Source organism: Megalopta genalis, chromosome 13 (genome assembly GCF_051020955.1).
Source record: "Megalopta genalis isolate 19385.01 chromosome 13, iyMegGena1_principal, whole genome shotgun sequence".
NCBI classification, from domain to species: Eukaryota; Metazoa; Arthropoda; class Insecta; order Hymenoptera; family Halictidae; genus Megalopta; species Megalopta genalis.
In genome coordinates this window covers 6,041,964-6,053,633 of record NC_135025.1, presented here as the reverse complement: position 1 = coordinate 6,053,633, position 11,670 = coordinate 6,041,964, and the positions used below count along the sequence as shown (strand labels likewise).

The 11,670-nt window shown below is 32.3% G+C and overlaps 2 protein-coding genes across 2 annotated transcripts; one reads left to right on the top strand and one right to left on the bottom strand.

Annotated features, from left to right (window-relative positions):
* The first annotated feature begins 1,090 nt into the window (after positions 1 to 1,090).
* LOC117224125 (protein phosphatase inhibitor 2) lies at positions 1,091 to 4,834 on the top strand. Its single transcript, XM_033476829.2, has 4 exons — positions 1,091 to 1,619; positions 2,197 to 2,367; positions 2,558 to 2,637; positions 2,750 to 4,834. The coding sequence occupies exons 1-4, from the start codon at positions 1,540 to 1,542 to the stop codon at positions 2,944 to 2,946; spliced, it is 528 nt and encodes a 175-aa protein (XP_033332720.1). The 5' UTR covers positions 1,091 to 1,539; the 3' UTR covers positions 2,947 to 4,834.
* Positions 4,835 to 5,460: 626 nt separating this feature from the next.
* Positions 5,461 to 11,603, bottom strand: spn-E (tudor domain containing 9 protein spindle E). Its single transcript, XM_033476827.2, has 7 exons — positions 11,081 to 11,603; positions 10,714 to 11,014; positions 10,126 to 10,583; positions 8,328 to 10,034; positions 7,105 to 8,238; positions 6,588 to 6,922; positions 5,461 to 6,511 (listed from the first exon to the last, which is right to left on the bottom strand). Exons 1-7 carry the CDS (start codon positions 11,273 to 11,275, stop codon positions 6,373 to 6,375), a joined length of 4,269 nt encoding a protein of 1,422 aa, XP_033332718.2. The 5' UTR covers positions 11,276 to 11,603; the 3' UTR covers positions 5,461 to 6,372.
* Positions 11,604 to 11,670: the final 67 nt, after the last annotated feature.

Genomic DNA, 11,670 nt, shown 5'->3' with positions numbered 1-11,670 from the left:
ATCCAAATACATAATGTAGACACATCATAAGTATGTAAACATAAAGTGTGTGTATATATATATACGATTTCTCAATCAGTGCATATATGTTTACAAATTTGTTTTTGCATTTTAAACATAACATATTTCACGTTTTACATTTTAAAAAATGACAGATAAAAAGGATTTACATAAAATCAATTTAAAAGATAAAGATTGTTTCCGATTTAATTTTTATTAATCATTTCTTATCATGGATACTTTATTGATATGATGGATACTTTGTACATATGTACATTGGATATTCATATACAGGGTGTCCCAAAGATGTCTCGTAACTTTTTCCTTAGCGAAAATGCAATCCGCGGCTTTGTTTACGAGTTACTAATGAAAATTAGTGACCAATAAGAGGCGAGATCAGCTGGCGCGAGATGGCCAAGCCAATGAGGGGAACTGGGCTTCGTGCGCTCAGGAATCCTCCATTTCCGGATTACGAGCCAATTTTGGAACACCCTATATGTATATTTAGATGTATATACATATGTATATGTTTGTACAAATTAAATTATAAAATATCAGTACAATATATATCTATGCTTTCTAATGCATATGTATTTATTTATGTTCTTTCTACAATAACCATTTAATATATTACTTTATTTACAAATCAGTTTTATGCAACAAATAAATCACGTTTTATTACACGTACTTCACATTTACAGTATATACAACATATATCCAATAGAGGTGGTATATGTATATGCTTTAAGAGCCTTCACATAAAACGATGAAATAACTATAAAACATATATACATACATATCTATTTATATGTATATTTGTTTTGTTTTCTATGTATAATAAATTTGTTATGTATATGTCGAGGCATGCTACATAGATCAAATATTAATCTTTTAATAGTTAATTTTCATACAAAATATATTGTTCATACAAAAAATATTTTATTGAAAATAACATCATAAGAATTCAACAAAGTATGTACACACGTAATACAATTTCCTGAAAATTTACTAGCGATTTAGTAAAGAATGAAAAAGTTTCATCAAAATTTGTGTTGGCAATGAAATAATCTATTTACGTTTTACAACTTATTTAGCGAGTTACATTCTAGACGTCTAATGATACGTACCTAAAGATTTTCGGTATTATAGAAACTTTTTAATTTCATTACTGACTAAGTAATTATATAATGAAAACGCATGAACATACGAGTAATATAATGCTTCCATAGTGAAATTGTGATGCAAGTGATGATTCAAATGTTCCAGTTAATCATTTTAAACTCGTTAATTTGTTATAAAATAATGTATAGATTCGAAATATTCTCCGGTGTGCAACGTGTTGTGCAACATGGCACCAATCACAGCTCGTAATTTTATGATCTAAACTGAAAATTTTTAAGGTGGCTAATTGTCATCACCTGTAAACAATTGTCAGCCTGATTTCCTTCTAATTTGAGCGAAAACGTTGGAACGAAAAATTAACTTTTCGAAGTACCGTCATGTTTTATAATTATCAACTGTGAATCAATTTATCTCAAAATGGCAGAAAATCTTTCGAAACGACCAACGAAAGGAATTTTAAAATCATCCAGCAGTTTCGATAATCCAGATATATCTAGGTAAGAACTTTTATTGTACATCAATTTTTGTTTTTAATTTATAGTGCTGCGTAGAAAATATAATATGAGTTTTATTGTTATAAAGGAATATGCAACAAAAGCTATTCTTGTGTGTTTTGATAATTAACAATTAGTTATTTAAAGTTGAGTCTGGATTTGTTTTTTAAGGTTAGGTAAATCGTATGTTATGTCAACGTTAAGGAGCTTAACTTCATATATATTTGTTTAATCAATATTAAATTATAATTATAATTTACCGTCTATTTGTTATATTTTTTATTTTAAGCATCCAGCAATTAATGAAAGTTGTAGTTGTCAATAAGAATACGTTGAAAGAACAAAATATTGTAAGAATGCCGATAAAGCATAGTTACAGTCCAAATTTTTAACTTCATTTGATTATATAATGTTATAATAGTTTTACACACTTGTATATGTATAGAGTTTATTCTATTTCTCTCTTTCAGTTAATAAAATTTTATCAGAATTAAAAGAAGTATATAAATAATAATTTCATTCATTATATTATGTTGCTTTGAACAAAACTGATAATATTCTATTATAATCATTACTATAGACCACCTAAAGAAACAAAATGGGATGAAATGAACATCATAGCAACATTGCATCCAGCAGAAAAAGATTATGGTCATATGAAAATTGATGAACCAAAAACTCCATATAACTATGAAGGCCTGCAAGGTGAATTTGAATTCGATCAATTAGACTCTAATGCAGTTGCAGCCAAGTGAGTTTACTGATTATAAAATTTTACTTTATTCCTTATACTTTTATGTATAAATTTTATATATCATTGTATAGTATTCAAATATATTACTAAAGAGAGCAAATTTCAATTTTTAATATTATTAGTTTGCTACCTTCAATTGTACTGTTTGATGACAAAATTTATAAACATTCTTAATTAATGTATGTAGGTTGGCTGGTAGCAGTAAGCCAAAAATATTTGAAGAATCAAGTGAAGATGAAGATGAAAAAGAAACACCTGCAGAGAGGGGTAAATAATGAATTACATAAAATAGAGAAAATAGAAAATTATTATAATCAAACTAATTACGTTATATAATTGAAAAAGTAAGAAACATTCTATTTATTTATCACCATTTTAGAAAAAAGGAAAGCATTTGAAGCAAAAAGAAAACATCATTATCGAGAATGGCAAGTAGTTCAGGTGCTTCGAAAAGAATTACTTGAGCAAGACGAGGATGAAGAGGATGAAGATGATGAAGAGGAGATGAAGATAGAAGAAGAACATGTTGTTAGATTCAAGTGTATGCCGTCCTGTGGTAAAACACAACAGAAATGATACCGTTAAGGACTACAAAAAATAATATTATGGTAACTAAAATATTGAGGTAATTTCTCTCATATTTTCTGTTGACGACGAAATTTATTTTCTTCCAACAATTAATAAATTTTTTTTTAATTTTTTTAACTGACTGATTTATCCTATTCTAAAATATAGACTCATTAATTTATCAGTGTAATTAATTACACAACGAAGTTAGTGTCAATATATAAGTAATTAATTACAAGTATGCACGAATAAATAATTAATAATTAAACAGGTATTTAATCAGTTTTCCATATTCTCAATTGTATTGGTTGATAATAATTTTAAAATTGAAGAAAGATATCTATCTATTCATTTCGTTTGTACAAGTGTACGCAATAAGTAACACAATAATAATTTTGAAAATAAAATTGTAGATTTCTTTATAAATCATGACAAACTAGCAGTACTTTACTGACATTATACATTGGTGCTGTAGTAAGCAATATAAAAGCTAACATAATTATTAATTATTTAAATAACATTTAAGTTAGTTATCAGTTACTAATATTCAATCAGTAAGTTATTATTTATTTTAATATCAGTTATCTGATATTTAAGAAATTAAGTAATTGTACAATTATGTAACATTTCAGTTTATTAACGAAGTTATACTGTTCTATCTGTGTCATTTACTTTTATATTATTTCGATTATTTATTTTGTAAGAGATTACTAATTCTATAATGCTATACTTCAAATTAATTAACTATCGATTATTTGTTTACGATCATTTTTTAGCCTTTTTTATGTTATAAAAAATTGTTTAATTTAGTACCGAAGAATATGTAAAATTATAACTGATCTTGTTAATAGATGTTTTATAACAGTGTAATTAGAAACGAGTGATTCCTACATGAAAATAAAATGCTTCTAATATTTTGAGTTATTAAACATGCAAACTTTATAATTAATGAAAAATGATTTAGAGTGTTAAACTGAGTAAAATAAATCCATATAATTATTATAAAAATTATTAAATGAATGTAAAATAATTTTTATTTCCACGATTTGTGGACATCATATGGTTTGAAAATATTTTTAATTAAGTACTGCAATCTACAAATTATTATCTAAATAGAATTTTTCATCAAATAAAAAATTCCATGATCAGATTATAAATGTCTTCACACTGGTAAATTTATTAATATTAATTCTCTTATTAAGTTGAACATATTCTAAATTAAAAGGGTAAAGCTTTTATATTCTAATAAGATTTTTTAAAATTTAATTCTGATATTTCCTCATATTGCAAACTTCTTACTGCAAATTTAATTTTGAGTTTATTCTCAGAAAAATAGTTGACAAATTTGACTAGTGTGAATTCATTTATATTTAAAGTTATAAATCGATTGTTTATTCTCCATTTGCATATTCTGTTCCATATTTCAGATGAATTGTGTATCAAATAATTTGAAGCTCCATGAACTGCTTCATTGAAAGCTATAATTATATTTTTTTATATTAATTCTATTATCCAAAATTCTATACTATTTTTACTATTTCTATATTCTATGGGAAATATTAATTCAATTTCAAATGATTACAGACAAAACTTGCGAATATTTTTTTGTATTACGACAACAGGGATCATCGTTTAGAGTTTAGAGTCTAAACTGTAGACAATCGAATTTAATTTACTTTCCGAAATAATTTCCATAGCATGAAACATATTTTTGTAGGCACAGAGAATTGCTCGTCCGAATTAGCTGTAGACGATTAGATGCCGTCTGAAGTACAGTGTGTTGTTCCAGATTATATGTTGTATTGTAAATATGTGTAATAACAACGAATACATTATATTAGGATATTATACGTATACAGAAGTAGAACTGCGAAATAAACGCCAAACTGAATGATTCCGTGATTGTAATATTTTTTTCAGGCTGTTCAGTGATAACAGTGACAACATTTTTATATGCAGACAAGTGTGTAGTAGAAGATCAATTTATCTTATACTCATTATAGTTCAATCAACCAGTGTTACAAGTTAAATAACAATCTAATTACTTGTTAAATTTCAAAGTTTACTTTAACAATAAAGTTTAAGCATAAAACCTACATAAATATGTTGGACAACGTAGACCATTCTTCTTTTAAAGCAATTTTGAAAGAAACAAAATAAGCTTATAATAGTTGAGTATTAAAGAACAACTTCAATTATTCATTGTTTACTGTGTACAATCTTTTATTAGCTCGATTAATACTGTATGTGATGTAATAGAGATATGTTAACATTAAGATGTTACTTTTCATGTTATATTACATACAAGCTTTCATGCTTATGTTAATTTAAATACTCAAATCTGCAGCTTTAAGCTTAGATTAAGATAATTTAGAATAGAGTGAACTGTAATAGATAAATAGATTAATAACGATGGTCATACATAATTAATTTTATAATTTCATTTTAGAATCAGATAACTGCAATTTGTGCAACGTGTTCAATGGAAAATATAACAGAAGTATTGTATCAGTTCTACAGAAATTTAATAATCCTTTACACATTTATTTTATCCTCATTATTTTCTACATGTGGCATAATAAAAAAGGCAGTTATTTTAGTCATACATATTATGTAAATTCTGGTTTTGAACCTTTAGAATGCTTGTACGCTGTATTGTCAGCTGTTATGGCAGGAAATTTATGGCGTGTGGGATTCCCAGATGCCCCCCCCCCTCCCATCGATCGTCAATATCTGGGGTGACAAATTTCCTTTCAGCTAGTAATGGTATCTATTCCTGCACATTTTTCTTACTATTTTAATGCGCATCTAATCCGCAATAGATCCTGTCCTAGTGGTGAATAGTCAACCAATTAGAGTAAAGAAAATTTTTATACATATCGACCCTTGCTAACGGATGAAGCTGCGGCTTAAAGATGTGCAAGAGTAGGACCTATTACTGTAGTTAGTTACCCACTATCAAAAATGTGAGCGACGAATTGTATGTGCGGCGTGCGAAGCACGAATGTAGTGTAATAACGTGGTCGCGCGGGCCATAAGTAACCACTGTAAGTTATACAAAACGTATTTTTTAAATTTTCAAGAAAATTGAAAAAAAATAGTATTATAGTCATTGTCCTTCTATCACATAAAAAAATTGAAGTCTAATTTTAAAAAAGTAAATACCGTTTTCTCGAGTGGTTTTAAGTATATGACCGCCACTGTATTTCTATTTCGTGCTATAACTTTATATGAATACGACTATTAAATGTTTAAGCTTACGATTAACTATTCATATTTTAAAGTTGAGACAGTGAGAAATTAAATTTACAATTAAAGATAGATTTAACATAATTTCAGACTTTACAGATCTTAACAAGCACGTAAGATAACGCAATAATAATTAATAATACTTTTTTCGTTACTAAATGTACCGCGTCATTTAATCGTAATTAATTAAAGCTGAATGCCTAGTCGTTTTTCTTTCTCTCTGTGAGCAGTAGTAAACAAATGACTGCGAAGATCGTAAATATCGATCAGTACCACATGGCACACTTTACACATTATGTTAGTGTTCCCGGGTTTCCTTGGATCTCTGTCACAATAAAAGAGAACGTATATTAATTATTCGTGTATTAACTAAGATAGATTTTCACTATTTTATTACTTACTCCATTATCAACGCTCGTAACTTCTTCACGTGTTCTATAATTTCGTGTAACTCGTCGGTCTCTTCCAGTTCCAATGCATTGTGCAACTTAAATATATTATTAGCGACCATAGACGTTTTATTAGGACGTAGATATAAGAGATCATCGTACAGATTCCACGTATCAAAATTATTGATCATTTCAAGCGGTTGATGTTTTCTTGTTTTATCGATTAGTTTGAGCAACGCGTTTTTTATTCTGGTCTGGCAAATAATGATCTCCTCCATGTTATGGATTCCTCCGGATTCGTAACTGATTTGCATACCAATATTCGTCCAATGCCGCAATCTGTTTATCTGGTAACGAACAAAATATTAGAAGCAAGAAAATGAACAATTTAAAAAATATAATAGTATTAAATTAAAAGATACAGTAGAGAATTCACCTCAAATTACTTTAAACTACTCAACTGTATTACAAACACTTTACAAGTACAGAATGACACTGATTCAAAGAAACAATTCAAGAGATTGCTCACGTATTGCAGGTCGTCTATGGTAATCTCAGCGTCGAACTGAAGCTCTAAGTCGTGTTCTGGGAACAGGCTTCTTTTGGTTTTAGGATCGAAGCCCAGTCCGCACAGCGCGCCTATGTAATGAGTCCCAAACGTGTTGCGTCGAAGTTCCATGGACGGGGCAAATATCAGCCCGATCAATGCAGTCAAGCCAGGAAGACGTGGCATCAACGTTGTGTTGTATAACGTTAGATTATAGCCATGAGCACTCTGAGATACAGATCCCGCTACGAGAAGACGCTGAGAAGGATTCTCCGGATCAGTGTCCAGCAGAACAGCGTTTACGGAGTTCGTGGCCACGCATATCCTCTTGTCTCTGCCGGCTGTAGTGAGATGTTTCATTTCAATCTCGAGGGGCGAGAATGGTCCCCGCAAATTCACCGATTTGTAACACTCGGAAGGCTCTGGCGGATTCGGATATATATACTGGGCGTAATCCTGGTTATATTGTAACAGTTCATGATGATAACACTGTTCGTCAGTCATGTCCGCCTGTTGCATTCGTAAATCGTGATTAAACCGTGAGAAATAGCCCTCTTCTTTTTCCCTTGCGAATCCTTTGTCAATTAGTGACCGATTGATACTGATCTCCTCGTTATCAATCAGCAGTATCACTTCTAACGCCATGACGCCGTTTACGATAGAATATATGTCGCCGTACAGCAAGCCTGGTTTGTGGCTCAACATCCAGAAAAAGTCAAAGGCTGCATCCGACCAATTGTCATCCAAATTACTCATTATAGACGGTTCTATTTTGGCTAGAACGCATTCGATGGCTAACGCAGGAACATCGGCGAGCTCGGTGTGGTCGATGCGTGTTAAATCGCAAAGACGACATTCGCCCGAATAACCGTTATCCAAGTAGTAAACTTGTACCAGGATTTCCGGCGAAGTTATGTTACCCGTCACCATTGCCCGAAGATACGATATGCACGATTTCATTACGTACGGAGCAATCACGACTGTGCCAGTCTCCGGAACTGTTTCGAATGGATTTAAGTAATCCAAATTTTTATTTATAACGAATCTTATTCTATCAACTTCTTTCTTAACTTTGGTGTCGCGGATTTGTACCCAAAACCGTCCGGGATTCTTCACCTGAAAAGTTAAAGCTCTTAGTTGAAATATTTTATTTAATCAGTTAAAAATGAAATTTGTGTGGCAAGTTTTTTTTTATACATACGTACATGTTGCAGTATTATGGGAATACGAGATGTTCGTAAACCTGGTAATCGTGGCACCAAACGGTTTTTGATATTGCTGGCGCGAGTGAAGTACTGTGTCCTTTTTAAGTTTTCCTTCTCTGCTCTTTCAATAGCAATATCCTCATTCAAAATCGGTATTTCCAGTGGTATATTACACTGTCTCATTCGAATAGCTGTGTAAACACACTGTGCAATTTTCCTATTATTATTATCTCCTTCTTCAGGTAAAAATTGTATGTATACTCTAGACGAGGCGTCAAAAGATATTCTAACTTTGTCCTGAGGAAGCTCCATGTGTGACTGCAAAATTTCTTGAATTCTTTTAGCATAGAGAGGGCCAGGCTGTCTTAGAGGCCATCCTTGCACATACACCGTTGTAGAAGGGTCCAAGCCATTTAACAATTTGATTCCTGCGTACTCCTTCTCCTGTGCATCCGGCACATGCTTGATGAAGTAGTTTGGATAGAACGCCCCGGCGATCACAAACTTTAAAACAAACGGCCGTTCTGTTTTCCACACCACTTTATTCATGCCCTCGCTCTCCTTTATTCCCAGCTTCTCTAACCTTTTTGACAACTCTGTGACCAGGGCTTTGACTTCTCGCAACACTCTAATCTGTACAAAGTTCCTTAAAGCCCATTTTTTTTCCGTGGCATCGTTGTTTATTGTGCGATTCGCTTTGTTTAAGATCCATACTTTATATACATTCATAAACGCTATACAGTCGCTGCAAGAATCGGCTGACCAGTTGAGACGAACATTGTAGGCCAACAACTTCTGTTTGAACGGACTGTTGAACATGTCTTTTACAGCTAGACAGGCCGCAATGATGATAGTGTCCTTTAAAATACTATAAACGTGTCCTAGCATTATTAGCTTTGTTATATGTATGTCCAGTGGGAGATTGGCCATGACCCGACCAAGATCAGTGAGTTCCCCATCGAGTGGTTGAAATTCGTTGGTGGTGTCGATCAATGCACCAGTCTCTTTCAACAACAGTATAGTTCTCTCTAAATTGGCGAGGTCTGGAGGATCAAGAGAAAGCGCTAAAATAGCTTTCGGTTCTCCCATGTCTAACAGCTTTGATTTCAGCACTACGTTTGCTAAAGGTGCTCGCAATATCTCTGGAGGTGCTTCTTTTGAGAGCACAGACTCGTAGAATGCTTGCGTTACTAGTCTGTACACTCGTCCGTCCATCACACGACCTGTGCGACCTGCTCTTTGCTCACAATTAATCTTGCTTGCCCATTTGAGCTCCAAGCATTGAAAGTTTGTCTTTGGGTTGACAACAAGTTGCTTTGTTAAACAGAAATCAATCACATGTTTTACGTCGGGTACTGTAATACTGCTCTCAGCAATATTTGTGGACAGAATAACGCGACGGTAACCATGAGGTGGTTTCCGAAATATTCGTTGCTGTTCTTCGTTTGTGATTGACGAATGCAGTACCACTATATCCCACTTGGCTTGCTTATGTTTTGGCAGTGATAACAAATTATGCATTTCTTCGATTTCGTGAATTCCCGGTAAAAACACGAGAATCACATGTCTCTCGTAAACGTTCGTCTCCTGATCGTATTTTGCATCGTCGGCTTTCATGTCTACGTCATCGAGAATTTTTATAAGATTTACACAAAATTCCATCATCTTCTTCGAAACAGCTGGGTCTGTTGCAGAAATTTCAGGCAACTACAGAAAATATAATGGTCTAAGTAAGCTGACATTATCAAATTGCTCTATTAAATTGCAGTATACTTTAAAAAGATTTCATATTATTTACCGGACCCAATGAACCAAGTTGGCATAGATAATATATTACAAAATTAAAGTATCTTCTTTTTGTAACGTCAATAACAGGAGCTGGTACAAGCTTGTCCCTCACAGGCGAAGAAAAGTATTTAGCAAATCTATCTACTTGGAATGTTGCAGACATTAATATCACTTTAACCAAGCGTGAATTTGTACGCAATAACTTGCGTACAACGAGCAAAAGAAAATCCATGTCTTGGTTCCTTTCATGAACTTCATCGAGTATAATATGCGTATACTCTAACATGTTTCTGGAATTTATCAATTTATGTAAAAGCACACCAGTTGTGCAATATGTTAAACGAGTATCTTTGCATGTGTGATTTATCAGACCAACTTGATATCCAACAAGGGTGCCTACAGGCCAATCTCTCTCTTGACTAACACGTTTTGCAATGCTTATAGCAGCAATACGTCTAGGCTGTGTAACTGCATGGCAAAAATATTGTTGTTAACATTTTATTCAACCCAAACACAAGATTTACCTTCTCAAATTTTGATAATAAATGTGAGATATTCTAAATAACTATTATAAACATTAATAATAAAACGAAATTACCTATGATATTGCAATGTAGCTTTTTCTTATAACAGGAATTCAAAATAAACTGCGGTACTTGGGTAGTCTTTCCACAACCAGTTGGTCCTTGAATTATTATTACAGAATTTGTTTCAACCATAGAAACAATTTGATCCTTTTTAGAAGTAATTGTTAAATTACTTTTTGGTTGGTACGCGAAATCAAATGTTTTGTATATATTGACTGTGTCTTCATTGATGCATGCATCCTGTACAGCTTCTGTCCCATGTGATACAAGTTCGAAATTTGTTTGGTCATTTGTGTTACAATAGCTCGCCGACTGGAAACGAGGATAAATTAAACAAAATGAAAATTTCTATGGAAAAAGTAATTTTTCTTAACATACTTCTAACAGCTCCTTTTCCTCCTTTTTAACATATTCATCTACATATTTTGTTCCACTTTCCAAAATTCGCGTTGTTTTGTTCAATTCTGCATCCAACAATGACATGTCCTTTGGTAATTGTTTTCGACTAGTCGGTCCCGGCAACGTGATTCTAGTGAACGTTCCTTTTGCACTGAATATATCTAGCATATCCATGTTGTGTTTCTTATTAGGTTTATTAGACAGATCCAACAGTGATAATAGAAACACGTAAGAATATATATTAATAGAATAGCATGTCCGTATATATAATCGAATAAACAACACCTCGATTGCCTATTTGCCACCTCGCTCTATTAGAACTTGGTGGACTTGAATTTGGATTTGGGATGTGCGATTCAGAATCGATTTTCCGAACAATCGATCTTTTAGAACGATTTTCGAATTTTTTTTAATCGATTATATGATATTTGATCCTGGCACGATCGATCCTCCGTCGCGAACGTAACTCGCCCCTCTACGTTGTGCATCATCCCAATTATTCCTAAGTTCACAGCCCTAACACAGTGTATTGGATTCCATGATTGGATTGTCCAATTCAAATTTCAAGT

What these genes read in the sequence shown, in the direction of transcription:
- LOC117224125 (XM_033476829.2), top strand. Translation starts at nt 1,540, where the DNA reads ATGGCAGAAAATCTTTCGAAACGACCAACGAAAGGAATTTTAAAATCA. An exon ending in GATAATCCAGATATATCTAG is followed by an intron (nt 1,620 to 2,196) that starts GTAAGAACTTTT and finishes TCATTACTATAG; the next exon opens with ACCACCTAAAGAAACAAAAT. An exon ending in TCTAATGCAGTTGCAGCCAA is followed by an intron (nt 2,368 to 2,557) that starts GTGAGTTTACTG and finishes TAATGTATGTAG; the next exon opens with GTTGGCTGGTAGCAGTAAGC.
- spn-E (XM_033476827.2), bottom strand. Translation starts at nt 11,275, where the DNA reads ATGGATATGCTAGATATATTCAGTGCAAAAGGAACGTTCACTAGAATC. An exon ending in GCTACATTGCAATATCATAG is followed by an intron (nt 10,584 to 10,713) that starts GTAATTTCGTTT and finishes TTTGCCATGCAG; the next exon opens with TTACACAGCCTAGACGTATT. An exon ending in CCATAGACGACCTGCAATAC is followed by an intron (nt 6,923 to 7,104) that starts GTGAGCAATCTC and finishes GTTCGTTACCAG; the next exon opens with ATAAACAGATTGCGGCATTG.